Here is a 26,252-nt window from a genome sequence, read left to right as displayed (position 1 = left end):
GGAGGACGTCATAAGAAAGATTTAAAGGAAATGGGAACTTCGTGGGAGGGTGTAAAAAGGGATGCTTTGAATAGATTGGGATGGAGGAGGAGCCTGCGTAGCTGTGTTGGTGCGTAGCAGGCGGCTTGGTGCTGCGGTGAGTTGTTAATAGTAGTAGTAGCAACAGTCCTATAAATAATTATCCTATTTTTAAGTTTTAAGACTCCCATTCATTCACCTTCGCTATTTTTAGCAACACGTTTTAAAAGACAAATTGGTGTGAACCTTTACTAGTCTAAAATTATGTATACAAGAAATATTCTTAAAACTGGCACTAAAAAAAAGACTTCTCATTTACAAAATTATTCTGAAACACCTAAGAAACTAATAAATTTAACTCATTATATTGCCGTTTCTGCGTGCTCAGCCTGTATATAGGAAAAACTAATTGTCCAATAGCTGAAAAAAAATGGCTTGTTTGTTCACAATTTTACGGAACTTAAATTTGTTTTTGCCATCATTGACATGGGAGTATTGACAACATGAGTTTTTCTTTGCAACCTGAAGACGCAGAAAGAAGAGCCTCTTAGAGTACAAGTAAAGGTAATTTTCAACAAGGACCAACTTTACAAGCAGGCACGGAACAGCGGCAATACAATTTTTGAATAACCACGTCAAAACTAATATTAAAAAAAGGATAAACAAAATTCATGAGTTTCAGTTTAGATATACTAAATCACTTCCAATTTACGCCTAAATCTCAGGAATATGTAATGATTTATCTTTTTTGTTCTGTCTCTTTTGCACTAGATGGAAGCCTGAGTCCAAGGTCTGCCAATTTCTTTTCTAAGAATTTCCGGATTCTAACACCACATCTGAAAAAAAATTCAAAATTCAGTCCATAAGTATACAATAGGGAATCGAGTTAAAATAAAAAAGCAAAGAAAATTTCACCAAAGGCGTAGTCCACTTGCAATGTTTAACCATAAATCTTTTATAAATTATAATCTTTTTTCATTTTGCTTATATAACTTAGAATCCAGAAACCTTTGGTTACACCTAGCCAGGTGCTATTAAGCTATTAGAGCAGTTACAGCTAGGTCAAATACGGAATAATTTCTGTTTATTTTAAAGCTTTAATATTGCTCCTCACTTTGAGTCGAAAAAAACTGTTTTTTTTTTGTTTATTATGTTTTTCAAATCATGCCCAGACCGAACCAAGATACAATGCTGAGTGTCCGCCCCACAAATTTCTGATTTCTTGCTAATAAGTTTTATAAATCAATAATTGTAAATTATTTGGTAGCGCCCCATTTTTTCAGTTTTTCTGCTTAAGAATTAAAACTCTAGATTGCAGTTAAAATTTTGGAGAAACTTTGAGTTATTTTAATCAAAATTTTCAAAGAACAGTATTTTTGTTGAATAAGTCCTTAATAATATTTTTACTGCTGAATTTCGGGTGGACGGAAAGGGGTATTATTGCTTGGATGGATGAAAATTTTGCGTGAAAATTTATTTACTATTTATCTTCTAAGCGGCTGAATCCACCACTGCCGCTACAACAAGGCTGTCAGATGTTTAAAAACGGTACACTGTATACTTACCTTTCAATACAGAGAAACATTGTACAGAAAAAGGAAAAGATGAATATTACCATTTACTATCACTGAAAAATACTCCTGGTAGCATTTAACAAGAGTGGCATGAAAAGGCGCCAACTAGACTCTAACAGCTTAGGACTTTGTATCTTGGGGCAAATAATTCAGCATTATAGTCTAAAAATGCTGCATTTCCTATGTAACGACACTAACTGGACGCCAGGAAATAGAAAATAAATTACCCCCCCCCCGGCGGGGGACCCCCGGACATTAGTTATCAAAACTGAAAAATTTAGTTAGCAAGAGTGTGGATTCCCTTTTCAAACTAACTTCAAACATACAACGTTTACGAAGACACTACTAGCCAATTAGAAGTGCTGTATATGAAAATAGAGTCTTGTCTCTCCAAATTTCTTTCAAGTCCCTTGGAAAGAGAATCCAAAATCATAGAGAGCAAAATAGACGGTTCCAACACCACTTTTACAAAATTATCAAATAGCTTTTATGTCCAAGTCTAAAGTGAAATACGGAATTTCCAGTTACTGACACCTATGGCATAGTTTTTTTGGTTTTGTAAATCTTATAGCTACTTATAAAAAAAAGTCGAAAACTTTTTCGAATGTAATATCTTGTGCTAAATTTAAGAATGATACAGCTTTTTTTTCTAGCCATAAATTTTACGGAACAATTCTTTGGAGTTTATTCGTTTGTTTTTTTTTTCGAAAGATTAAAACCCTAGCCACAAATACGTTAATTAGAAAATTTTTCTAAGATGCCTTTTCCTAATCTATCCCATCCAAATTCCGCAAAAAAAAAAGAATAAAAAAAAAAATTATGCTAAAATTAATACATGATGGTAAAATTCTAATTGCCAAGTTAGATTGAACTCAGAAATACTTTTGAACTGACAGTATAACACACTTTCTTACGCTAAAAGGCTAGAGGGTCATTTGCACTTTACTCAAATGAATATAAATAGCCTAAAACTCTAAACCGAATTGATTTAAAAGCAAAAAAAAAAAAATATTACATATTAGACTAACAAAACTTAGTTAATTCTTACAAATATAAATATATATACAAATTTGTATTTGTTTGGGCGGTAAATTACATTTTCGGTAAAATACTAATGGCACTCTTCTTTTGTAGGGATGTAGAGGACAGCTGAATTGCCCTTATTTGATATAGTTTTGATGAATTTTTTAAGTTTTCCTTAATTGTAATTTATGTTGGTTCGTGGCTTGAAATCTTATTTTAACTTAGTGTGTTGCAGAACCAACACTTTGATTTTATACTTTTTTGGGGGGGGGGGGCACCGCTGATTTCACTTTATTACAAGAAAGTGGTGAAGGTGTACCCTTTGTGGTTTTACAAAAAGTTTGGACCTTGGGCTGGGTTGATGAGTATGACATTACACTTTGGAAAACTGTGTAAAAGTACTGCAGTTAGTCTCTATCCTCGAGTGAGAGGTTACGTTGTGGGATCTTAAGTAAAATTTCATAAGCCTTGATTTCTTCTCGCCATGATTCTGCTACTGAGTGGAAAGCTCCGTTGACAGTGGCAAGTAAGCAGGGAGCCCTTTCAAAACAAAGTTAACTGTAAATCTAAACGTGCTTAAGTTGTGCCATGGTTTCCTGGTTGCATTGCCAATATATTTCTTTTTCTAGGAAAATGGAAAGACAAATTTAGAGAGCAAGAGTATTTTCCCGGGGTCTAAAATCACATCAACTTTTATAAGCCATTTGTGTCAATGGATTCTGTTGAATCTTTAGTTATACGTGTGACTGAGGTAGGAGATGATGTTGCAAAGGCCTCCTTAACTTTATTAGTTCTCTGAGAACTGAAGAAATCGAGCTTGCCCTTTACTCATCACTAAGTATTGATATCACAAAGTTAGCCAACGTCAAGATAATCAACTCTTGAGCTAGGAGTGCCATAATTTTGTTTTTAACTCAAACCAACAATCACTGAAAATCAAATGAAAGCACTTGACATCAGTTGTAGCAAAAACTTTCTTCATGATATACCATTTTGGAAGTTTCAAGGGGCTAAGAACTTTTTTGCTGTAGTACACATCAGAAAAAAAAAATCAGAAAATGACTTTTATGTAAAAAAGGAGCTACTTCCTGATTTGGTGCGAAAACGAACTATAGGCACTAAGTGAACCTGTTACCCCTCCAACAACCCACTCCCCCTGTCAACTTTATACCAAAAAATTAGGCATGTTGTATCTAGCTTGAAGCAGAATGACACATACAAATTCAATCTATTTTGTTAGACGCACAAAGTTTGTCTGTGGCCACCTTAACGTCTATCCAAACCCTAACTTCACCGCCAGTCTTTTATAGAAAGTAGGCACGACACCAAGTAAAGTAAATTATTTTCCTAGTGAGAGTAGGAGCTGTTTGAATCTGAATCACTTAAGAATTTTCAATCTGTGTGATTGGACGAAAAGACCAGTAGCCCATCTGATCCATCATCCATGACAATTATGCTTCCAGTTTTTAAGCAGATTGGCAATTCAGTGCACCTTGTTTGAACCAGAATCTAACAAAAATTTTAAGAAGTGATAAAGGCAAAAAGTGGACCCCCCACCCCGCCCCCCGTCCATTTGTTTAGAAAGATGGGTATGTTGCATCCTGCTTCAAGCGGTATCATGCAACATTTTTCTATCTATGCAGTTGAAGGAAAAAATTAGACCCGTAGCCCCTCCAAAATCCTCCTACGCTTCCACCACCAACTTCTCAGCAAAAAAATGTACCTGTTATCCTTGTCTGAAAGGGAATCATAAAATTTTTCAATTCGTATTACTTTTGGCATGTTGCACATTATATGAACTGGAATCATGCAAGGATTTTCCGTCTAAATAAATGGAAGACAGAGTAGACCAGCGCTCCGTCAATTAACACTAACACCCCCCCCCCACCCCACCACCGGCTTTTTAGTAAACAGGTAGCAAAGCCGCCGTTTAGAACCAGAATCATTTCAATTATTTTCTATCTACATGATCGAGGTCACAGTGGGTTATTGTTCTCCCCCCTTTTCTCTGACATTTTTAATTTTCAGGCAAACATGATGCATCTTGGTTGAAAAAAAATCCCCCAAGAACCTCCATCCACTCGTATATTACTGAATGTATAAAGTTGGCTAGTGACCCCTCCAAGATCTCCTCACTCCTAGCAACTTCCAAGCAGAAAGGTAGACAAGTTCCTTTTGTTTAGATAAAATAGTGCAATGATATTCAATCTATATAGAGACACACAGAGGATCGATGGCCCCTCTGGAACCCCCTTCTAGCCTCTCCACCATGACTTTTCATCAGAAAGGTTTACATGATTTTTTTCAACGATTGCCCTGAAATGATTTAAGCAGGTACGCCGACAAATGGGATATGAGATTGGTGATTTTCAGAGGCATAGTCACCTCTAAATTGTCGACTAAAGTACTCAAATCAACTTGAAACCTGTTGGGGCCAGTGATTTGCGCTAAGGGAACATAGGGAATGAGTTTTGTCTCCCATTCAGTTGCAAAGCATCCGTAATGACTTAAAATTCGGTATATAGGTACTTACAACTAGGAAAACTATAGAAATAAAATTTAAGACCATTGACCTTTACAGTGTTAAGTTTCATTGTTCAAAGATTTCTCCCAAACACGGAGAGTAACTTATAAGCAATAATTATAAACCAGGTTCATCTTCAAAGGTCAAGGGTTACATAATCATACTAATTGGTCTAGCTTTGTTTCGATTCTAATACATTTTACCCTAGGAAAATTTACATTCAGACAAGTTGTTAACGCAATAATTATAAATAAAAATGCAAGGCAATAGCGTAGTTTGATATCGCGAAATGGCAAATGAAGCTGATCTTAAGCAGAAAAAAAAATGTTTAAAAACCATCTTTAATGAAAGTATCATTTTATTTTTTAAAGACAAAATTCTTCTTAGGACATACCATTTCAAAGTATTGAAGGTTTTAAAGCTAAAATGTTCAATTGATGGAAAATAAACAACATCAAAGCGTTACTCCTCCAACACTATTTTCAGCAAAAGCAATCAATGGTTGCCGAAACACTCCATGTTGCCCAAGGGTAACGTGAATTTTGTTTCTGCTCGTTTTGAGTTTTAAATTTGATTTTAAATTTTCATATACGTTTTGTCCGTTTTGTTTTACGAAGTACATTTTGTATATAATAAAAATAGTAATGTTCTATCATTATAATTTTTGCTCGTTTTTTTAAAGAAATAAGTTTGGTATATAACAATAGCAATAATATTGAAAAACAAGCTATATTAGTTATAGCAGTTAATGTTAAGTAATAGTAGAAAAGAGATAGTGGTAGTCGTGGCGGGCCCGGAGGTCTCCTCACCCCTGCGTACGTCCCTGGGTGAAAATCAAACGCTATTTTGTGAAATACGTAATTAATGGGCTTTAATATATAACTTCCATTAAAAAAAAGTTTATTTCAAACTTGTAATAAACAATATCGCAGATCCATAAATACCATCTGTGGTGAGATTGAAGCATCATTTCTGAAATATTTGCTTAGTTTATTTCGATTTTGGACTTCTTTATTCCAATATTACCTAAAAATTCTAATCAATATGCTCAAAATCTTTGAATGCTAAAATCACTTGGAATAAAACATATTTGCTAGGCCTGTGTGAATTTAGGACAGTCATACGGCATTTTAATAGCTTTTAATGATTAACCCTAAAATATGATGCACCCAACCCCTGATCCTACAGACATACAGGTTGAAAATCTGGGGTGCTACCATTTCATCTAACCGTCACAAGCACTAAACGTCATATCGTCGACAAGGAAAATCCGTCAGAACCACTAACGGATTTTGTCGATGTCCTGACGTGTCGATGTTATGACTGTCGATGTCCTGACGGTTAGTGGTTCTGACGGATTTTGTCGATATCCTGACATTAGTGGTTCTGGCGTGTCGATATCCTGACGCCTTCCCGAAAATCCTTATATGACTCAGATTTCCGCTGGCCGTGAACGACGAGTTGTACGGTAGATACGTGCTTGACATGTTTTAGTTTTATAAATGTATATTTCAATATTAGCCTCATATTTGCAATCAGTAAGCAAAGAAATCATTATTAAATAATTATGGTGAAGAAGGGGGTACCAAACTTTTACAAGTTGAACCCTTCTCGAATCCCTCATCCAAACCAAATCCTGGGTATGTACCTAATCCATCTAGCGTGCTTTCTCCCTCCTCTTTTTCCAAATTACAACGTAGAAATATATCTCTAAATTTACAAAAGCAATATTAACTTACTTATACTCATCAGCGCTCTCTACGTTATAGCGTTCGCAGTTGTCCAGCAGAAGTACAATATCTGACAAAACATCTGCATTTGTTTTATACTTCTGATCATAGAGCTTACGACGAAGAGTAGCCAAATCCATTGGGTGCTTGATAATTTCGTGATAGTCTGGAGCCTAAAACAAAGTATCGAGTGTACTTAAAGAAAGAGACAATATATGTGATAATTTTCTAAATGTAAAGAATAGGTGATAGGCAATCCTCATGCCTCTCCGCCTCAGGTAATCTCCGCCCCCAAAATTTTCTGATATTTTTCACAGAATGAAGGATTTAGCCCCCCCCCCAGAAACAAATTCCTGCACACGTGCCTGCCTACCACGATAGGGTCTCCAACTCAAACTTCCTCCATAACTTGAAAGTCAAATATACAGTACTAAATAAAATAAAGCTGCAATTGCTCCAATGGCTAAACCACACACTGAGCATGGATAGCCCTTATATCCCGAACTTGGTTTTCGATGGACGAGTACACGGTTCTAACGCAAAAGGATCTCCCCCCTAAAGAGATGGGAGGAAAACTTTTCGTCCTACAATGTGCCACAGCTCCTTTACCTGGCTGAACACAGAAGCTCTTACAGGAAGTATATTAATTTTGAACAAATGTCACGTAAATCAATCTTTTTTTTCTTGATCTATATTGCTACTACACCCTCTAGATTTCTTTTTTGTCATATTGTTCAACGCCATTAGATTATAGCTATTAAATACAAAAAAAAGATGTTTATTTTACCTAACAGCTACCACTATATTCACAAAATTACGCACCATTAGAAGCGGAGAAAGAGAGAGAGAGAGAGAGAGAGAGAGAGAGAGAGAGAGAGAGAGAGAGAGAGAGAGAGAGAGATAGAGATATAGATAGATAGAGATAGAGAGATAGAGAGAGAGAGAGATAGAGATAGATAGATACACAGAGAGAGAAAGAAAGAAAGAGAGAGAGGTTGAAAATTTATCTAACCTCAGACTTCTTGACGGGCGACAAGAAAGGCCAACTATCTCTGTGCTTTTCAAGAGCGTCAAGGATTCCCTCAATGATTTCAATATCTACGTTCATATTGTTATTTGTTTTTAGTTCTTCTTCACTTTCTTCTGGTTCTGGTGAAACTGCACGTCGACGGGAGCCTGACTTTCTAGATTTCATTGTTTCTTCTTCTTCAGATTCTTCATCTTGAAAAGCAAGAGAATAAAAGTTGATAAAATGACCAGGTCTAAAACTTTTCTTCTTATTGGATTTTTAATATTTGAATGTTTTCCTTTATTTCAAAGTTTGTACCTAAAATGGCCCTTTTAACTTGTTAACCTGTTCACTAAATATTAATTAAAGCTAGAGCTTTAGATATTTTTTAACAACCGCATAGTCGAACTTCAAACAGGTTCATCCCATTATGTCACTGTTTAAAATGTCGTTTACCTTGAGAACATGTAGACAAAAGGTTTAGATATTTTTTAAGTAGACCAGAGTGTATTAATATGTACCAATTGACAGATTAAGGGAGTTCATAACTTAGTTTAATTGTCTTACACTATATTCATTATTAATCTGATATCAAAGCATGGCAGATTTTCTGGTAGTAATAATTTTGCTGAGAAAGACACTTTAACAACGATTATTGCCAATTACACAGATTTTGATAGGGGGAGGGGATCCACTACGAGTAAAAACATATGCTGAAAGCTACATAAGGTTCACTCCCCTTGTCTCATTTATTGTTAAACTTCTACTGATGAGCGAAACACAAATGCTCGTCCCTAAATGGAAAAGGCGTATCTACGAGTCAATTTGACAAAAAAAACGGTCTTTACATTCCACAAAATCCGCTAGTGACTCTTTATCCACTAGAATTATTCCGAAAAATGGACGGCAGCCTGGATTAGGAAAAACCTATTTTAGCATCTCAGGGTGATAGACTATCTGCATTAATTTCCATAAAAGGTAGAGTAGGAAAGACAGGATTAAAAAAAAAAACATATTTTAGCACCTCAAGTTTATATGGAATCTGCAATGATTTCCACAAAAGGTGACTCAGATGAATTTTACTTACAGTTACAGGAGCAAATAGACAGGGTCCCAGGTAGAAATATGATGTTTTTACTGGGAGATTTTAACGCCCAGGTTGGTAGAAATAAGGATAGATGGTATCCTAGCCTAGGTAAATTTGGTGTAGGAAAAGAAAACAGTAATGGACACAGATTTTTGCAATTTTGTAGGCATCACAATCTAGTTATAACCAATACGGTGTTTGGTCATAAAATGGCTGATAAGTTAACATGGTATTCACGTGATGGTAAGAGTGCAAACCTTATTGATTATGTTATTGTAAACCGAAGACTGGCAGGATCAATACAAGATACTAGGGTATATAGGAGTACTGTTATTGATGTTAAAAGTAAAGATCACCATCTAGTAGTGTCAAGGGTTAATTTAAAGCTGAAATACCAGGAACAGTTGAATACCAAACTTAAGAGTAAAAATTGATAATGTGGAAGATGGTTGGAATAATTTTAGAAAAATAATTTGTGAAGTTGCTGTAGGTGTCTTTGGGAAGAAAGTTAGAACTGCAGCTAAGAATATTAGTGAAAAAGTTTTATGTTTAATAGAAAGGAGAAAGGATTTGTTCAAGAATTATCTGAGTGATAGATCGTATGAAAACAAAAAAAAATGTAAAGAAAGTGGAGAAAGCATTAAAATATGAACTAAGGAGGTGTGAAGTGGAGGTCATGGATAAAATTGCCGAGGATCTGGAAGATGCAGCTAGACGGCATAATAGTAAAATATTGTACTGGCATGTTAATAAATTGAAAGGGAGTAGTCGATCCGGACTTGGCCCAGCTAAAGATAGGAATTGGGTCGCAATTAGCGATAAGGAAAAAACTAAAGAGAGATGGGCCGAACATTTTGAGAATTTGCTTACCCGAGATAGAGTTGCAGGAAAAGATATAGAGGAAAATGAAAAGTTTGTGATACCTTGAATGTGAAGGAAGATTTGTTTTGTGAGGAGGAATTAGCAATAGTACTAAAAGGATTAACGAGTAATAACGCTCCAGGTGCTGATAGGGTGGTAAATGAGTTTCTTAAACATGGCTCTGAGGTTAGAAATAAATTACTGAAGCTTATGAATATGATTTTTGAAAAAGGGGAAGTACCAAACGATTTTAGGAAAACCTTAACTAAGCCACTTTATAAGAAAGGTGATAAAAGTGAGTGTGGTAATTACCGAGGCATTAGTCTGGTCTCTGTAGGTAGTAAATTACTTAGTAGTATGATACTTTTTAGACTGAGAGATGCTGTAGACAAAGTTTTAAAAGAAGAAATGTGTAGTTTTAAAAAATGTAGAGGATGTGTTGACCAAATTTTCACTCTTAGGCTAATAATTGAGAAGTGCCTGACTTTTCAAACACCTTTGGTCATCAGTTTTATAGATTATGAGCAAGCGTTCGATTCTGTTGATAGAGCTATGAAAGTAATTAGTGCTATGTACGAGAATAACACTGCTGCGGTTAAGGTAGGAAATGAGGTTAGCGGCTGGTTTTGTATTAAATCAGGAGTTAACCAGGGATGTGCTCTATCCCCCTTTATATGGATTATTTTGATGGATTTTGTCTTAAGGAGCCCAGGAAAGGCAATGGGAGACCACGAAATCAAATAGGAACGAAAAAGTTTCTTGGACTTGGATTATGCTGATGATTTAAGCATTCTAGATGAAAGTGTGAGCAAAATGAATGAAGTTTTAGAGGTTTTGCAAATTCAGGGTGCTAGAATTGGTTTGAAAATTTTTGGAAAAAGTCTCCTGGACTTGGATTATGCTGATGACTTAAGCATCCTAGATGAAAGTGTGAGCAAAATGAATGAAGTTTTAGAGGTTTTGCGAGTTCAGGGTACTAGAATTGGTTTGAAAATTAATGTTAGGAAGACTAAGTCACTACGGCTAGGAATAAGTGAAGATGAAAAGGTGACGTTGGGTAATGAAAAGATTGATCAGGTAGGCAGCTTCACTTACCTTGGTAGTATTATTAGTAAAGATGGTGGGAGCAGTGAAGATGTTAAAAATAGAATAGCCAAGGCTCAGGGTGTTTTTTCACAGTTAATAAAAGTTTGAAGAATAGGAAGATAAGTCTGCAAACCAAGATTAGAATATTAGAAGCTACAGTGATGACAGTGGTCAAATATGGCTCTGAAGCATGGACGCTCCGAAAATCGGATGAAGATTTGCTAGATGTTTTCCAGATAAATTGCTTAATTTCTTTATTGTTATAAAGAAAGATTTAAAGGAAATGGGAACTTCGTGGGCGGGTGTAAAAAGGGAGGCTTTGAATAGATTGGGGTGGAGGAGCGTGCGTAGCTGTGTTGGCCTCAGGCGGCTTGGTGCTGCGGTGAGTTGTTAGTAGTAGTAGTAGTATATATAAACACATCAAGTTTATACGCAATCTGCATTGATTTCCACAAAAAGTAGGACAGACATGATCAGGAAAAACCTGTTTTAGCACCTCAAGTTTATATACAATCCACATTAATTTCCACAAAAGGTAAGGTACGGCAGCCAGGATCAGAAAAAACATATTTTATCACCTCAAGTTTATAGACTATCTGCATTAATTTCCACAAAAAGGTAGAGTAAGGAAGACTGGATTAAAAAAAAATATATTTTAACATCTTAAGTTTATATTGAATCTGCATCGATTTCCACAAAAGGTAGGGCATACAGGAACAGGAAAAACCTGTTATAACATCTCAGGTTTGTATACAATCTGCATTAATTTCCACAAAAGGTAAGGTAGGTTAGCCAGGATCAGAAAAAACATATTTTACCACCTCAAGTTTATAGATGATCTGCATTAATTTCCACAAAAGGTAGAGTAGGGAAGACAGGATTAAGAAAAAATATTTTAGCACCTCAAGTTTATACGCAATTTGCATATAGAGTAGCGCAGCCAGGATCAGGAACAACCTATTTTAACACCTCAAGTTTATATGCAATCTGCATTAATTTCCACAAAAGGTAGGATATGGCAGCCAGGATCAGGAAAAAACTATTTTAGCACCTCAAGTTTATGCACAATCTGGATTAATTTCCACAAAAGGTAAGGAAGGGTAGCCAGGATAAGGAAAAACCTGTTTTAGCGCCTAAAGTTTATAGACAACCACAATTGCATCGAACTAAGGTAAAAGTTCAAGTTAAGATACTGTTAACGGTTATACATAGGGCATTTTTAAATGCCAGGTGTCAGGAAATTGAGAATGAAGCGGATTTCTGGAAGAAATAACTTGTTTTTAGACTAAATTTAAGTAGCGCGTTTATTTTTTTGGAAAAAAAGTTCTTTTCCGTTGATTTTGAATTAAAGTTATCAAGTATTTCGCAGTAGGTTGCATAGGTTGCAATAAGCCATGACCAATTGTAGACAAAGAAAAGCCAAGACAGATAGTCCAAGTATTTGCGACGCAAATGTTTAAATAGCTGAGGCACAGGTAAATAGCAGGAGTATGCATGACTCTCTTATTGGACACATACTTGTTTGCTAGTTTTTGGAAAGGCATGTCTGCCTAGAGGCATACTGACCAAGAATTTAAAATTGACATAAGACCGTTAGATTGCCTGTAATGAGAGGCAAACAATGAGAGGCACACATTATTTTTTAAGTTTGGAGGGATTAACAATATTACTAGAGTACACGCTCCCATATTAACTCTTTTTTTGTGAATACATTTTTTTAAGGGCGATTTCCACAAAAAAAAAGCCTTGTTACTTCAATCCTATTAAGTTACGAAAGAATAATTCCTTGGATTTTGGGCCATATGAAATGTTGAATAAAACAAGTCAACTAGCTTGATTTACAGGAACAGATTACTTGGCGTTAAAGTTAAAAAGTAAACGATTAAGAAGCAAAACATAACTAACACAGAAATCTTTGTCTAAAAACGGCTTGAAAACCCTATGAAGCCACCCATGGTGTAGAGCTATTATTAGATTTATGTTTGATTCGTCGGTTTGTTTTGTCTCCTTTTGGCTACAATTTACTGCTGTCATCGCTGTTTAGCTAGTGTAATGTCCGATTTTTTTCTTCCCATGCTTCGTCCGGTTTTGAAGAAGGGTTCTTAATTGAATAATTAACCTTTCTTATAAAAATAAGATTTTGAATAGCACACACTTTTAAAAGAGGCGCAAAGGCAAAAAGCACAGAATAAAAACAACCAAGTTCACGGCATTGAATCAAATCAACAAAATGAAAAGAGATTTATTCTTAATACTTAGTTGTCTTATTTTTTTAATCTTGCGCTCAAAATCCTTCAATGATACATATTTTTATCGGCAAATTTCTCTATATCTTAGCAATAATATCCCATTGGCCCCTAAAAACAATTTTTTTCATCGACTTTATTAAGAACAACATTTGTCGACTCAGAAAGATATGCCTTATCCTGACTGTTGTTTGCTCAATACTGACCTTGATAATCCGATTTTTTGCCTCTAGCTGATCGGTGATGAACCGACTTAGCCGGTTCTGATCGTCGCCGACTTGGCAGTTTATCCTCTTCCTTTGTAAGCTTTTGTCGTCGCGTTGGCCTAGCTGAAACAATATCTTCTTCCGATTCCTCTGTTTCTGAAAATATCCAAAATTCTATTAGTTCCCTTAATTTTCATTATATCTTATTTCCGCTTTTCACTGTAATGCAAACTATATTGAAAAAAAGAAAAATTTTACCTGGGTTCACCCATTTTTAACTCCGGTTATTTATCAACGCTGCCAATAAGAATTTCAAAATATCCCGAAGTTTAAAAATAACTGAAAAATATAGAATATTGATAATGAATTTTAATAAATTATAAATTCTCAATTCATTCATCAGCGTATTCAAAGAGCACACCTATCCAGTTGTTTTTTGTTCTCATAATTTCAATGGACTTTCGTGTTTCCACTCTTTCATTGAAAGTGTAAATGGCTCCCTTGTCATGAAATTTTGAACAATTAAGGTACGGACTATTTGGCAAGTAGCCTATTTTTGACAGTTTCTATCTTCACCAAAACTTAACATTGCCTCCTACCTTTAAAAAAGCATCTTGGCCGCGACAGCCCCATGTCAAAAGGTGCCCGGGGAGGCTCTCTCTAGTCACCCTCCTTCTTGTACGGCCCTTATTGGGCGCATACCAGTCAAATACAGAAAATTTCTTGCAATACAAGCTAAAGAATACGGCGAAACAGTTTGATATACATAGAAGATGACAACAAAGGAAATTTCCTGCTCCCCAAGCCATCCTTGATATTTCTTACGAAGTGACGTTATTCTGGGATATTTTCTGTTTCATTTACAAGGTTATCTGCACACAATCTGAGCCTTCTCCTTTGATCAGCCAGTCCATTTAAACCAACTTCAAACATTAAGTGAACTACGTAGCTAATAAAGCTATTCTTGAAGGCGACTGATTAATGTGCCAAGCTACTGTTAAGTTCAGCATGTTGAATTTTGATCCTACGCTATCAGTGTTCAATGGTATTTTTTCTTAAAGTGGGTTGAGGGGTTAAACTTTAATAAACTTGATGAAACTCAGTAAACATTCTTTAATGAATAAACCAAGATTCTTCTTTTATTCAAACGAAACAGTTTGGGTGTTCTAAAACGTTTCAATTCAAATTCTTACAATTATCAGATTTACCGTTTGCAAAGCGAAGTTCTGATGAAATGAAATCTAACTTGTTCTGACTGAAATTCTACATTCGTTTTGCTTACCTTCTGAGGAAGGTAGACTATTTGAAGAAATAATAGTACATGCTTTCCTCCACAATTAACCACTGTTACATGAATTTTACCAGCACCATCGGCAGGACTCCCTCTCAACAACAATCCGGTTCGACCCAGTTCCAAAATTGTATAAACAGAAATGTTAGCTAACTCCAAAAAGATTCTCTTTAACCACTTTAATTATAATGTAAATTAATATTCGCAAGAAACTGACGTATATAGCTAGAAAATATAATAACTGCAAGAATTGCACACAGTACTAATAAATTGGAGATACATACCACAGAAAAAATAGATGAACTTACAGTGGCGTCAATTCACAAAAATTTTGGGGGTGAATGGCAAATTTAGGTTTCAATGTTTGGAGGGAGTTGCCATTTTTATCGGAACCCACATGATCCCTCACCCATTTGGCAAGTGTTAAAAAAAATCTTAAAAATGTTCCAGTTTTGGAACTTTTAAACGGCATCTCTTAAACTAATCCAATCCCCTTATACCTGCAGGTACTGCAGTTTGTTCAAGTGTATGTTGACCTTGAAGGGCGAAGGACATACATTGCCCAATTTTCAGATACATAAGTGATACAAAACTTTCCACCTATTCAGGTATACATTTCCTTTTCATAACATGACAGGAAGGAAGTTGTCTTTAATTTTATCTTTGATTTGTCTCTAATTGTCTTTAAGTTGTCTTTAATTTTTTCTTCATACACAATTTATCCCACTTTTTATCAAGTAAACACATCAGCGGCCTGCAGTGGCTTCGAATTTGGGGAACCAATGAAGCCTTAGCAATAACAAATTAGAATGAACATTTACTAGGAGAAAGTGCATCCTCTTAAATGCTTGTTTGCACTTTCCATAGTAAATACTCACTGAAGAACGTAAGGCAGCGTAGGCTCAGTCTCCCAAAAGCAAAAAGTGCATCTCATTCATTATAAGCTTTATTAACGTATTAATATGAGAGTAAAAGTAAAGTAAGTAAGTAAGTATGACAGCACTAGACCCTCAATGTCCGAACCGATGTTGCTTATCTCTGTTCCGTGGCCCTTCAGCCAGGAAATACGATGGGGGGCTGGGGGCCAGCGATCCTGTGATTCCGCACACCCTTCCTGCTTACCTTCCCCAGAGTTCTCGAGGTATCCATTTAGAGCTGGGTCGACAATGGATAAGCTTACAGAGTCATGCCACTGACCCGCGTCCAAACCAAATAACTGGCCACGCCCGGGATCGAACCCGTGCCCCATGGACAAAGAATTCTCAACCCGACGCACGTCCACTTAGCCAGGACGGCTTAGAGTAAAAGTAAAACGGTGCAAAACCAATACATGTCAAAGTAGGTTGTAACATTAAAAATTTAATCATTTGCAAATTAGAATGATGGAAAATACGCATAATAACGTATTCATATGAGAGTAAAAGTAAAACAATGCAAAACCAATAAATGTCAAGGTAGGTTGTGACATTAAAAATTTGACCATTTGCAAATTAGAACGAGGGAAAATCCGCATAATAACGTATTCACATGAGAGTAATAGTAAAACAGTGCAAAACCAATAGATGTCAAGGTGGGTTGTAACATTAAAAATTTAATCATTTGCAAATTAGAATGAGGGAAAATACGCATAATAACGTATTAATATGAGAGTAAAAGTAAAATGGTGCAAAACTAATAAATGTCAAAGTAGGATGTAATACATTTGCAAATTAGAACGAGGGAAAATACGCATATAAAAAGTCCAAAACTGAGAAAAGGGAAGAAAAATCCAAAAAGATGTTTGGATTTTGCGGAGCTAATTGCCTGCAACAAGACCAAGATGCACGCAGACAAGGAAGTGGATTTGCTCAAATCTTTCCAGGTTATACATAGCTTGTCTCCTGCTTCCCTTACTGTACATAACTACATACCATTAAACATACCCATGCAAATACATTCAGTAAATAAATATCTTTGAGAGGATTTTTACGAGTGTAAAAGCACGTTTTAAGGAAAAGAGTAAGACACACTTTAGTTTCGGACCCCACATTTTCAAGATATTAACTACTTTTAAAACAAACTTCTTAAATTATAGTTTTACCATACGACTATTAAATACATTTTATATCTCACAGAAGTAAATAAAACATAAATCACCAAATATTATATAAATTATATGATATAAAATAGACCCTCAAACAATTCTTTGGAGTTTCTTATATCACTACTCCTTTCATCTTATGGATGCTATAGTTTAACAAAGAGAAACCTATTGACCAATTAACTATGAAACTTTACAACTGTCAATATATACCGTCTGATAGACGATCAAAGCACCGCTGAAACAGGTTGCAAAAAAAGCCATTATCTTAGTCAGATTAATCACGCAGAAGGTTTATACCCTCATGGAAAGCAATGATTACGCAATTGAAATAAACAGATAAGACTTACCATCATTGTTTCTTCCTCTTTTTCTACTTTCTTTTATTTTTTCTTCTATCTTTTCGGCGGCTTTTCTTTTAGGGAGAATTTTGGATGGAATTTCTTCGTCGGATTCTTCTTCAGAAAATTCGAGAGCTTTAGTTGCCTTCCTTTTTCTATTTTCACGCTCTGGCTTGTCTGTCGCAACTGTCTTTGCTCTTGCTCTCGCTAAAAAGTTTCGGCAAATTAAGTTTGGAACAAAGAACCATGCTAAATTGCCTACAACGAGACAAAGATGCATGCAGACACTTTGTCCTCATTATCTGAAGAAAGAAAAAAACTGACCTTTTGGGATTATAAACAGCTATTACCGGGAATGGATATTCGTTTGGAACCGTCACCTGGACATATCTCCTGGGCGGAAAACACCAGTTGATTCCTCCAAGTGAATATCAACTGTGCAACCGACTTGCGACATTCTTCACATTTGGGACCTTCTAAAAAACACTGATATTCTGTCTAATTAGCCCCTCCACTCCAAAAAATCCTACGCATATTCGAGGATTGAAGTGTACATAAAATTTAGATGGTACTGAATTACAACACACAAATAAGTACATTCTTTCAAGGACCCTGAGACCAGACATCTTTTGGTCCTTCACATTTCTTACTGTTTGCCTTCAAAGTCAAATGTGTTTCGATATGCAGTAGAAGCCATTATTCTGCGAATGATGCCGAATTTTTGTTTTGCTGAATACTCTGAAGGTGGATAAGAATTCACATAGAACTTGAAGTTAGAGTCAGGGCGTCAAATAGGGGAGAGGGTTAGGGGGGGGGGGCAAATTTGTTGCCCCTCCCTTAGATTTTCGCAAATATCTGTGTTTGGTCTTTTCATTGACAAAATGCCTTTCTTTAGTATCTTAATTGAAGCCCCTCCCCCGCCTTATACATATTTTGTGAATTGACCCGACAGATAAGAGCAGGATCATTCTTCAGTTTGAAAAATGGAAAAAACAATTTCTAAGACCACACTGTATTCCCCCCAATCTAACATAAATAAAACAAGAAAATGATGACCAAAAAAAGAACTTAAAGTGATAGATAGTGATTACCAAGACAAAGTAAGCATTAACAAAAATGCCAAATAGGAATTCTTCTCAAAGAATAGGGCATGACTTTCTCGAAAATAAACCTGATTTTAATGAAATATTAAATAATAAGATGAATTAATTGATAAAATATTAAAAAAATAAAATACTATTTTCAATCAAACTGCAAATAATTCGGCTGTGGCAAATCAGAAGGCGGCAAGTGACATGTTCTCGAAAAATGAGTTTTATCCCTATTCCCATCAAACAGAACACGCTCGGTCGATTCATCTATTCAAATTTTAGGTATCTACTTTCGTTCCCAAGATATTCATAGCTTTGTGATCCGTTAAAAAGGCGGTATGTGCATTTCTCGGGCTGTCTTGCAGGCCAAAAGGAGTTAAGTTCACCAACGGGCAAGTACTGCTCTTATCTCCTTTTGGGCTGCCGTGGATACCAGTAAAACAAGTTTTAAAGTTTTCACTTAGCGCCTTTTGGTCGGCCACGCCGGGATTTTTTCGTCACTTTCATTACTGTCTGAAGAAAAGAAGAACACTAGACAAATGACCAGCATGCACTGTGTGGTGAACCAACCCTGCCTGACCAGCTTTCAATGCCTCTTCAACCTATACTTGAGGATTCAGATCAAGCGAGGTCTGGATCAACGGTTGAACAACCAATCTGACTAGTCAGCATGTACCTCCTGATGCAGAGACTGATTCAGCTCCTGTGGCGATAGAAAAATCGCTTATGAAGAAAAGCATGTCGGAAAAGAAAAAGAAAAGAATTGAGAAAAATAAAGAAAAACGTCCCTTTATTTAGGTAGTTTTTGACATCCACAAATGCAAAAGATCTTGCAAGTCACTAACCGTCGAGCAGCGGCGTTTAGTATACAAAATTTACATAGCTCTTGGCTATGCCGAGCGCACAGCCTTTATGAGATTGTTCATTACGACAATGAAACCAAACCGGAGAAAGAAAAACCCTGAAGGGATGAAAAAAAGAAAATTAACACTTCTGTACAGGTTACCTACCAATAATGGACAAGATATGATTCCTGTGTGTCGAAAAACATTTTTAGCCACCTTTGGCTTTAAACACACCATGGTACTCAAAGTTATTGTTGAAGGAATTTTTTGACACGGTGTGTCATACTTTTCAAAAGAAAGAAGGGATGAAAACCAGCGCAAAGAAGTGGATAGAGAGTCTTTAAGGATGTACATCGAGTCCTATAAGCCTTGTGTCGCTCACTACCGCCGATACAATGCACCATATACTAGGTATATATCAAGAGAAACTTCAGTTAAAGATAAGTGGGAAGATTTTCGGGAGCGATTCCCAGAAGAGAAACGTTCGTTGCACAGTTACGGAAAGATGTTGAGAGCGATGAAGATCTCCAACAAAATGCCAAAGTCAGACATGTGTGAGTATTGCGATGTTTTTAAGTTGAAGGATAGCGAAGGCTGCGCAACAGATTTAGAAAAACAGGAGTATCGGTTCCATCGGCAGATGGCCAAAAAGGCACGAATTCAGCTCCAGAGAGACGTGAAGGATAGCTATGCACCAAAAACTTTGGTTTTCACTGTCAATATGCAAAAGTTCTAATACTCCCAATAATGCCTGCTGTTAGGGAGTCTTTTTTCATGAGCCGCCTGGTATGTTTCAACGAAACGTTTGTGCCTGCAAAAAGCCGAACCACAGGGTCGGCTTCTCTTCCAGCCTGTTGTATTGTCTTGCACGACGCAACTTACGGAAGAAATGTAGACGCAGTTGTTCAGCATATCATGCACTTATTGACGAGCATAGGGACATAAATGAATTCATATTTTATGCCAAAAACTGTAGTGGATAAAACGAAAAATACATTCTGTTTTCTATGCTAGTGAGAATTTCGAACGAACCCTGGGCACCCGCCAAGATCACCATCAAGTATTTGACGAAAGGTCATGCTGATATGTCTGCCGATGGACTCCATGGACTTATCGAGGCTAAAATTGGGAAGAACAGAAATGTTGAGGACTTTGGCGCTTTGAAGAAGCTGATGGAAGATTCCAGGGAAAATAATCGCGTCAGGGACCTTTGCATCAGTGACTTTCGCGACTAGAAAAACGAAAAACCCTCCGAAAAGAAGATAGATAACCAACCAGTGCTTCTACAGAAAATAGTTGAAGTTGTGCTCATAAAAGTGAATCCTCTATGTTTTATCTTGAGAATTTTGATCAGGAGCTTCTCTCTTACGATTTCCTTACAGTTGCAGCGAAAAAATAACTTGGTAAAGGATTGTCAAAATCTCTGAAACAACCGAGGGGGATAAATGCCTCGAAAATAGTTGAGATCATGACAAAGCTGGTACCACACCTGAGAGACCAGAGATCCAGATAATTCTGGAAAAAGATACCAACGGAAGACAAAGCATCAGTTGTTCTCCCTTCTGAGGGATGTGAAGAACAAGATGGACTATAATGATGTTTGCTTTTGTGAGTTCCTAAAAGCTTAATTGAAGTCAAATGTTGTTCCTGTTTTCTTGTCAGTTTTCTAAATAACCGAACAATCATTTTATACGTTCTTTTACATTAAAATAGTTGAACTTATGGTTCTGAGAATGCGATACTTAGGAGTAGTTTCTAAACGATTTTGCCCCTGCTTTCTGCGTTTCACAGGCGTGGGTGGCATCAGAGAGGGTAGTTTTCAACATTATCTATTCACTGAGTAAGAAAATAAAATGTCGGTAAAAAAGTTTAATAGCTGAAAACAATGTCAAAATTTCAATTTTTTCGCATTTAAACTTAAACGGCAAAATGATATATACCTCCTATTGGTCTGCCGAAAAACGCAACAAAAGCAGACAAGTGACAAAAGTGCCAAAAGTAAATGGAAAGTTGTATTTTGGAAAGCATCACGTAATTCAGCACGAAAAATTACGTCTGCTCATGTTCAGAAATGATTCCCAGCAACTTAATTTCATAGTTTTAAATTGGGTTATTTGTTAAATACGTTTTTCGCATCTCCTGTAAAATTTACAAAATGTCACTTACCGCCTTTTGATTTGCCACAGCGGAATTAGTGCTTACAAGGAAATACCTCAAGGAAAGAAGAAGATACCTCAAACGCTTATGCAAAAATAATAACACGACTTTTCAATGACTCTGAAATGACATTTTTACTTAAATAGGTAGTGACCTAACTCTCAAATGTTTCAAGTTGCCTAGCTCTATTCTCCTTATTGACAAAACAGTGCATAACTTTAAATAAATTTTTGGCACCTTTATTCAAGTTTTTGTTCTATTCAATCCAAGATGTTTATATTTTACGTTTTTTCTCGTTTTTCTTTTCTAAGTGCCGAGAGAAAGAGAGAGAAAGAAAAAGAGGGGGAGGGAGAAGTATACGGTCTGAAAACATTCACAGAATAATATATTCAAAATGGATACACAAACCTTTTCCTCTTTTAGCCTTAGGATTGAGACATTGAGGACAAGACCACTTTCCCCTAGGTGGTTTTCTCAAAGGTGGTTCAAGACAAGTCAAGTGATACATATTTGAACACGTATCACAGAGGATAACTTCACCAGGCTTAGAGCAAGTTGTACACACCTCCATCCTTTCTTCCTCCTCATCTTCCTCCTCTTCTTCCTTTAAAAAGAAACATGCATAGATATAGTTTTTAGTAAGACGTTACCAAAAGGAAGGTGCAATATATATTGAAAGTGGATCTTCAGCCTAAAAGATATGAGTCAGTTTTACTACTTCTCATGTACTGAAAATAACAATGAGTCATAATCTTGTTCCTGAATACTAAAACGTCACCTTTTTTTCAAGCATCCTAACAGATTAACCCTTAAATACCATGCAACTCAAGCAGGTGAAGTGGCTGCACTTGGTTACTTTTTAAAATACTCACTAATAGAGGTAATAGGTTCTAAAAATATAATTTTTTGGCTGAGGAGGACAGCCAAGTAGTTATTCAACTTTTTTACTGTATAAAAATGGCACATCTGTCTGAAAACGGTTTGAACTGTTATTGAAACCTTTATTTTTTTCCGTAAAATTTAAAAAAGCAACTAAATCTTAAACAAAATTATAAAGACAAAAGGAATGGTAAACATAAACACAAGTTACTTGCTAGTTTAACCTGGCTTATTTATACCCCACTAACCACTGGATTAATTCCACAATCAGGCTAGCCAAGGATATGCTAGTTTTTACCAGAACCATTAAGCTTATCTTTTCGCAAGTCACGTTATCTTATAATTTGGGCCTTTCTTATAAAGCTGCCTTTTTTTGTTGAGGGGGAGTAGTGGCTTTACACATAATTTTTGCTGTCATTCAAATAATACGTATACTGAAGAAAAAACGTTACTAGGAAGAATAAAATATGCTAAAATTAACGCTATAAAGTATCACCTCTGCTTCTTCCTCCTCGTCGCTTTCAGCTTCCTCTTCTTCCTCAGAAAACAATCTACGTGCTTTTCGAGGAGTTCGTGTCTTCTCCTTAGGCTGACAATCTTTGCAAAACCAGTCTCCTTGAGGTACTTTTGCAAGGGGAGGCTTCAAACAATAAGTGTGACACCCTTTATTGCAGTTGTCACAGATAAGAAGCTTTTCAGGGTCTGATTTTTTGCGACACACTCGACATCGGATCTTTTCAATTGATTTATTCCACTGGATACTGGCATCTGAAATAGCATAATAATAATCTAAAAAAATCACTTTTATGGAGCATTGAAAAAAAGCAAGTAGGACGTAAGAAATGAAAGAGGAAAGCCACTTTGGCTCTTGGACAGGCATGCAGCTATCTCAAAATCAATAGACAGCATTGTCAGCTTATGCTATGGTTTCTCAATATTCATTTAAACTATGTTCTTATGTATCAAACAGTCCGTGGTAACAATCTGTAAGTAAGGAGCGACTCGGCTCAATAGTAACCAAAACTCTAAAAAACAAAATTTTGATATCAATAAATAATTGGCTTTTTATTGCTAATTCCAAATTTCTAAGTTTCATCAAGTTTAGTGTTGCCCATCAAAATCCTAAGAAAATATTTTGCTCTTTACGCTGAAGTTAGACAGTTTCAATTTTTTAAGAGCGACTCCTGAAACACAAACGCCGTTTAATTAGAATAGGAAGCTTTTTTAAAAGTACTAAGAACTTTCGCATGACGAGGAAAGTATTGAGGGGGGGAGCAACCCCTTTATACACGTATTAATTTTTGTTCGTTTTGAGTTTTAATGTTGCTCCTTACTTTCAGTTGACAAAATTCGTTGTTGTTTTTTATTTAATAATAAAAAGAATTATCTAAAGCAGAATTAGTTTTAAGCATTGTTTTAAAATCTACCAACTCTTGCATTTTACGAGTTGGATTTTCACAATTCATAAGTGTTTCAAATGCAACCTCAGGAAAAAGGAAGGTAGAAGGTTTTTCAGTTCTGAATAATCATTTATATTTCAAAAGGTATATGAAGTTCTAGAAACATACAGATTGGAGTTCCTCAGCCTTGTGATAACAAGGCTGAGGAAATTCAGGAACTTCAAATGTATCTCTTTTTAGTGTTGTAGCTATCTTTTTATCATTATTTCTAAAGAATGAGAATCGGGCAAAATATCTAATAAGACAGTAAATTTGACATCTAATAGTAAGCGAGTCATTTTTAGCTCTATGTCCAAAAAAATTCAATCTACTGTTCTATTACTCGACTGAATTCCTTATTTTTTCATTTATTAATTATTTACCTTTAGTCAACACTTCCTGACTAAAATCGATAGTGATCACATTGGGGGTAATTTTCAACTGTTTCTTAGTTGTTAGTTGAAAAAAAAAAAACGATTTCCTTCAAACAATGAAAAAAAAAAAAACACAACACACAACAAAATTACAAAGTCACAAAGACACAACAAAATTAGAATAATAATGCTGGCAAAAGTAAAGCCCACATCAAGCTTTAGTTCAAAGCTTTCTTCTAAGCTTAGAAAGCTTAGACTGCTTTCTTCTTTCCATGGGGCAGTAGAAGGGAAATAGCTTAAAATCAGGTATGAAAATCGGCTAAAAAAATTCCCTTTTTTAAAATCTTTTTTTGAAAGCTACAAAGTGAACTAAAATGCAGAGGGCTTAAATCGGAACTAAACAACACAGATAAGTGAAATTTTTAAACTCAGGTATAACTTACTCAGGTATAAAGGTGTAAACTCAGGTATAAAGCTTAACTTACAAAAGTATCTGATTCGATCAACTATTATAATCCATAATGAAAATAGCTTACAAGTCTAAACAGAAATTATAAAAAAAAAAAAATCCCTCTTTTACAGAGCAGTTGGCGAATTTCGGAGCTGTTTTCCTATTTCTAAGCCATTTAAAAGGTAAGTTAAAAATACAGGGCTAGATTTCAAGCTTTGACGCTCCTAGACCCAAGCGTTTTTGCGAGATTTTCGAGAAAGTCTCAGAAAGTTCGGAGATAGTGGAAGTACTGAACAGAACGCAACTGGTGAGCCAAAAGTAATGAAAGACAGAGGTGATACCGAACTTTTAGCTGCCATTCTTGGGACAAATTTGACAGTTTATAAGTGGCCACGGAATTCTTGTGTTGTTTTAAAATCACTTTCCTGTGAATAGGCTGCATGACAGCGGAGTGCACCTGGCACTTTGACGACAAATAAATTATTGCGCCCTCTGGTATTGTGCGCCCATAGGCCCAGGCCTAGACGGCCTTTTGGTAAATCTGGGCCTGTAAACATACACATATTTTTACCAACAAGATGCCTGATTTGATCCTTCGCTGGAACTGCGAAAGAAAAACAGCTTCAAATTATATATTAGAGAATTCCTCTTTTTAATTCAAAAAGGTTTTAAACAATTTACTTTTTCGAGGTACTTATAAACTATAGTAATTTCCTATTAGTATGCTAGTTAATAAAACTATTCATTTTCTATGAACAGGTAAACTATAGAAATGAACTATTTAAACAGTAAAAATAAACTGTTTAATTACAATTTAATATAGAAAAACATTTAGACAAATAAACCTGCAATCCCTAAATAAAATGAACTATAAAACAAAAGTAAATAAAATAGATAAAATAGTGATAAAATATCAGTTAAATAAAAATGCAAAAATATAAAGATAGAAATATATAAATAAATAAAATCAAATTATTAAAGAAAAATATTACAGAAAACTATTTAATTTTAAAGATTCTTACCAAGTGAGCTCAAATGGAGAAAAATCTGTGGGAAGCTTGTGCACTGAAGTAAAGAAACCTCCCATCTTTCACGCGGCGTTCTCTGCTTCACTGGAGGTATTTCTACCGCTTCCTTTTTCTTTTCTTCTATCATTTTCAGTCGTTTCTTTTTCTCTTTTTCATCTTCTCCAAGTGGTTTCTTCAAAAACTTTTCTTCAACACTTTGACTTATTTGAAGAAGAGCACTTGCTAAGTCTTTCACTCTATTTGTTGATCCATTCACGGATTCCGCTCTATTCTCTAAAATTAATTTAATCATCATTAAATCAATTATCTTATGCTTTGCCTTTTCAAACAATTTTTTTCCAAACTTAATTTCTATTTGTTTTTAAATTGACATAGTTTTTCTATTGGTTAATAAAAGGAATATATGTAAAGCTTTTCTTCAATTTTTATCCTGCTTTAGAGACAGATTTGTAGTAATTATTGAATAAGTTACACAATAGAAATTATTTTAAAGTAATTCTTCACATAATTAATTTATGTGAAATCTTCAAATTGCAATAGTTTTATTATTTTTTCGTGATTTATAATAACAATACAAATCTCAATTATCTACGCCTTATTCCAACCTTAAATTATAGCAAATATGGCAATAACTACGTAGTGTTGATACTTGAGTATATTGTTCTTTTCATGCTTAAGATAACTTCTTAGACCTCATTGGCATGCCATAATATAAAGAAAAAAGATCAGAAATGGGTTTTTTAAAGCCAACTCACAAATACCCACGATTATTGGTGAGTGCTTCGCCTTTGTTGTTAGGTTTTAATTCTTCTAATTTTGCCTTTTATTGAATTTTATTCATCTTTTAAGTTGGCTTTTTATTCTTTTATTATTGGTGAGTGACTCGCCTTTGGTGTTAGGTTTTAAATCCTC

The 26,252-nt window shown here is 35.5% G+C and overlaps 1 protein-coding gene across 1 annotated transcript in view; it reads right to left on the bottom strand.

Moving 5' to 3' along the window:
- Nucleotides 1-253: 253 nt before the first annotated feature.
- Acf (ATP-dependent chromatin assembly factor large subunit) overlaps nucleotides 254-26,252 on the bottom strand; it is a 135,854-nt gene continuing 109,855 nt past the window's right edge. The window contains exons 15-22 of the mRNA XM_089092279.1: nucleotides 25,335-25,613; nucleotides 22,545-22,816; nucleotides 21,578-21,773; nucleotides 17,086-17,283; nucleotides 13,365-13,520; nucleotides 7,882-8,090; nucleotides 6,879-7,042; nucleotides 254-854 (exon numbers count right to left, since the gene is read on the bottom strand). Coding sequence (XP_088948405.1) covers nucleotides 758-854; nucleotides 6,879-7,042; nucleotides 7,882-8,090; nucleotides 13,365-13,520; nucleotides 17,086-17,283; nucleotides 21,578-21,773; nucleotides 22,545-22,816; nucleotides 25,335-25,613 — 1,571 coding nt within the window. The 3' untranslated portion in view covers nucleotides 254-757. The remainder of the gene's footprint in view (nucleotides 855-6,878; nucleotides 7,043-7,881; nucleotides 8,091-13,364; nucleotides 13,521-17,085; nucleotides 17,284-21,577; nucleotides 21,774-22,544; nucleotides 22,817-25,334; nucleotides 25,614-26,252) is intronic.

The sequence above is a fragment of the Artemia sp. Qi Xiang Cuo genome, chromosome 7 (genome assembly GCF_049724085.1).
Source record: "Artemia sp. Qi Xiang Cuo chromosome 7, ASM4972408v1, whole genome shotgun sequence".
Taxonomy (NCBI): domain Eukaryota; kingdom Metazoa; phylum Arthropoda; class Branchiopoda; order Anostraca; family Artemiidae; genus Artemia; species Artemia sp. Qi Xiang Cuo.
This window is presented reverse-complemented; position numbering and strand designations above follow the sequence as displayed.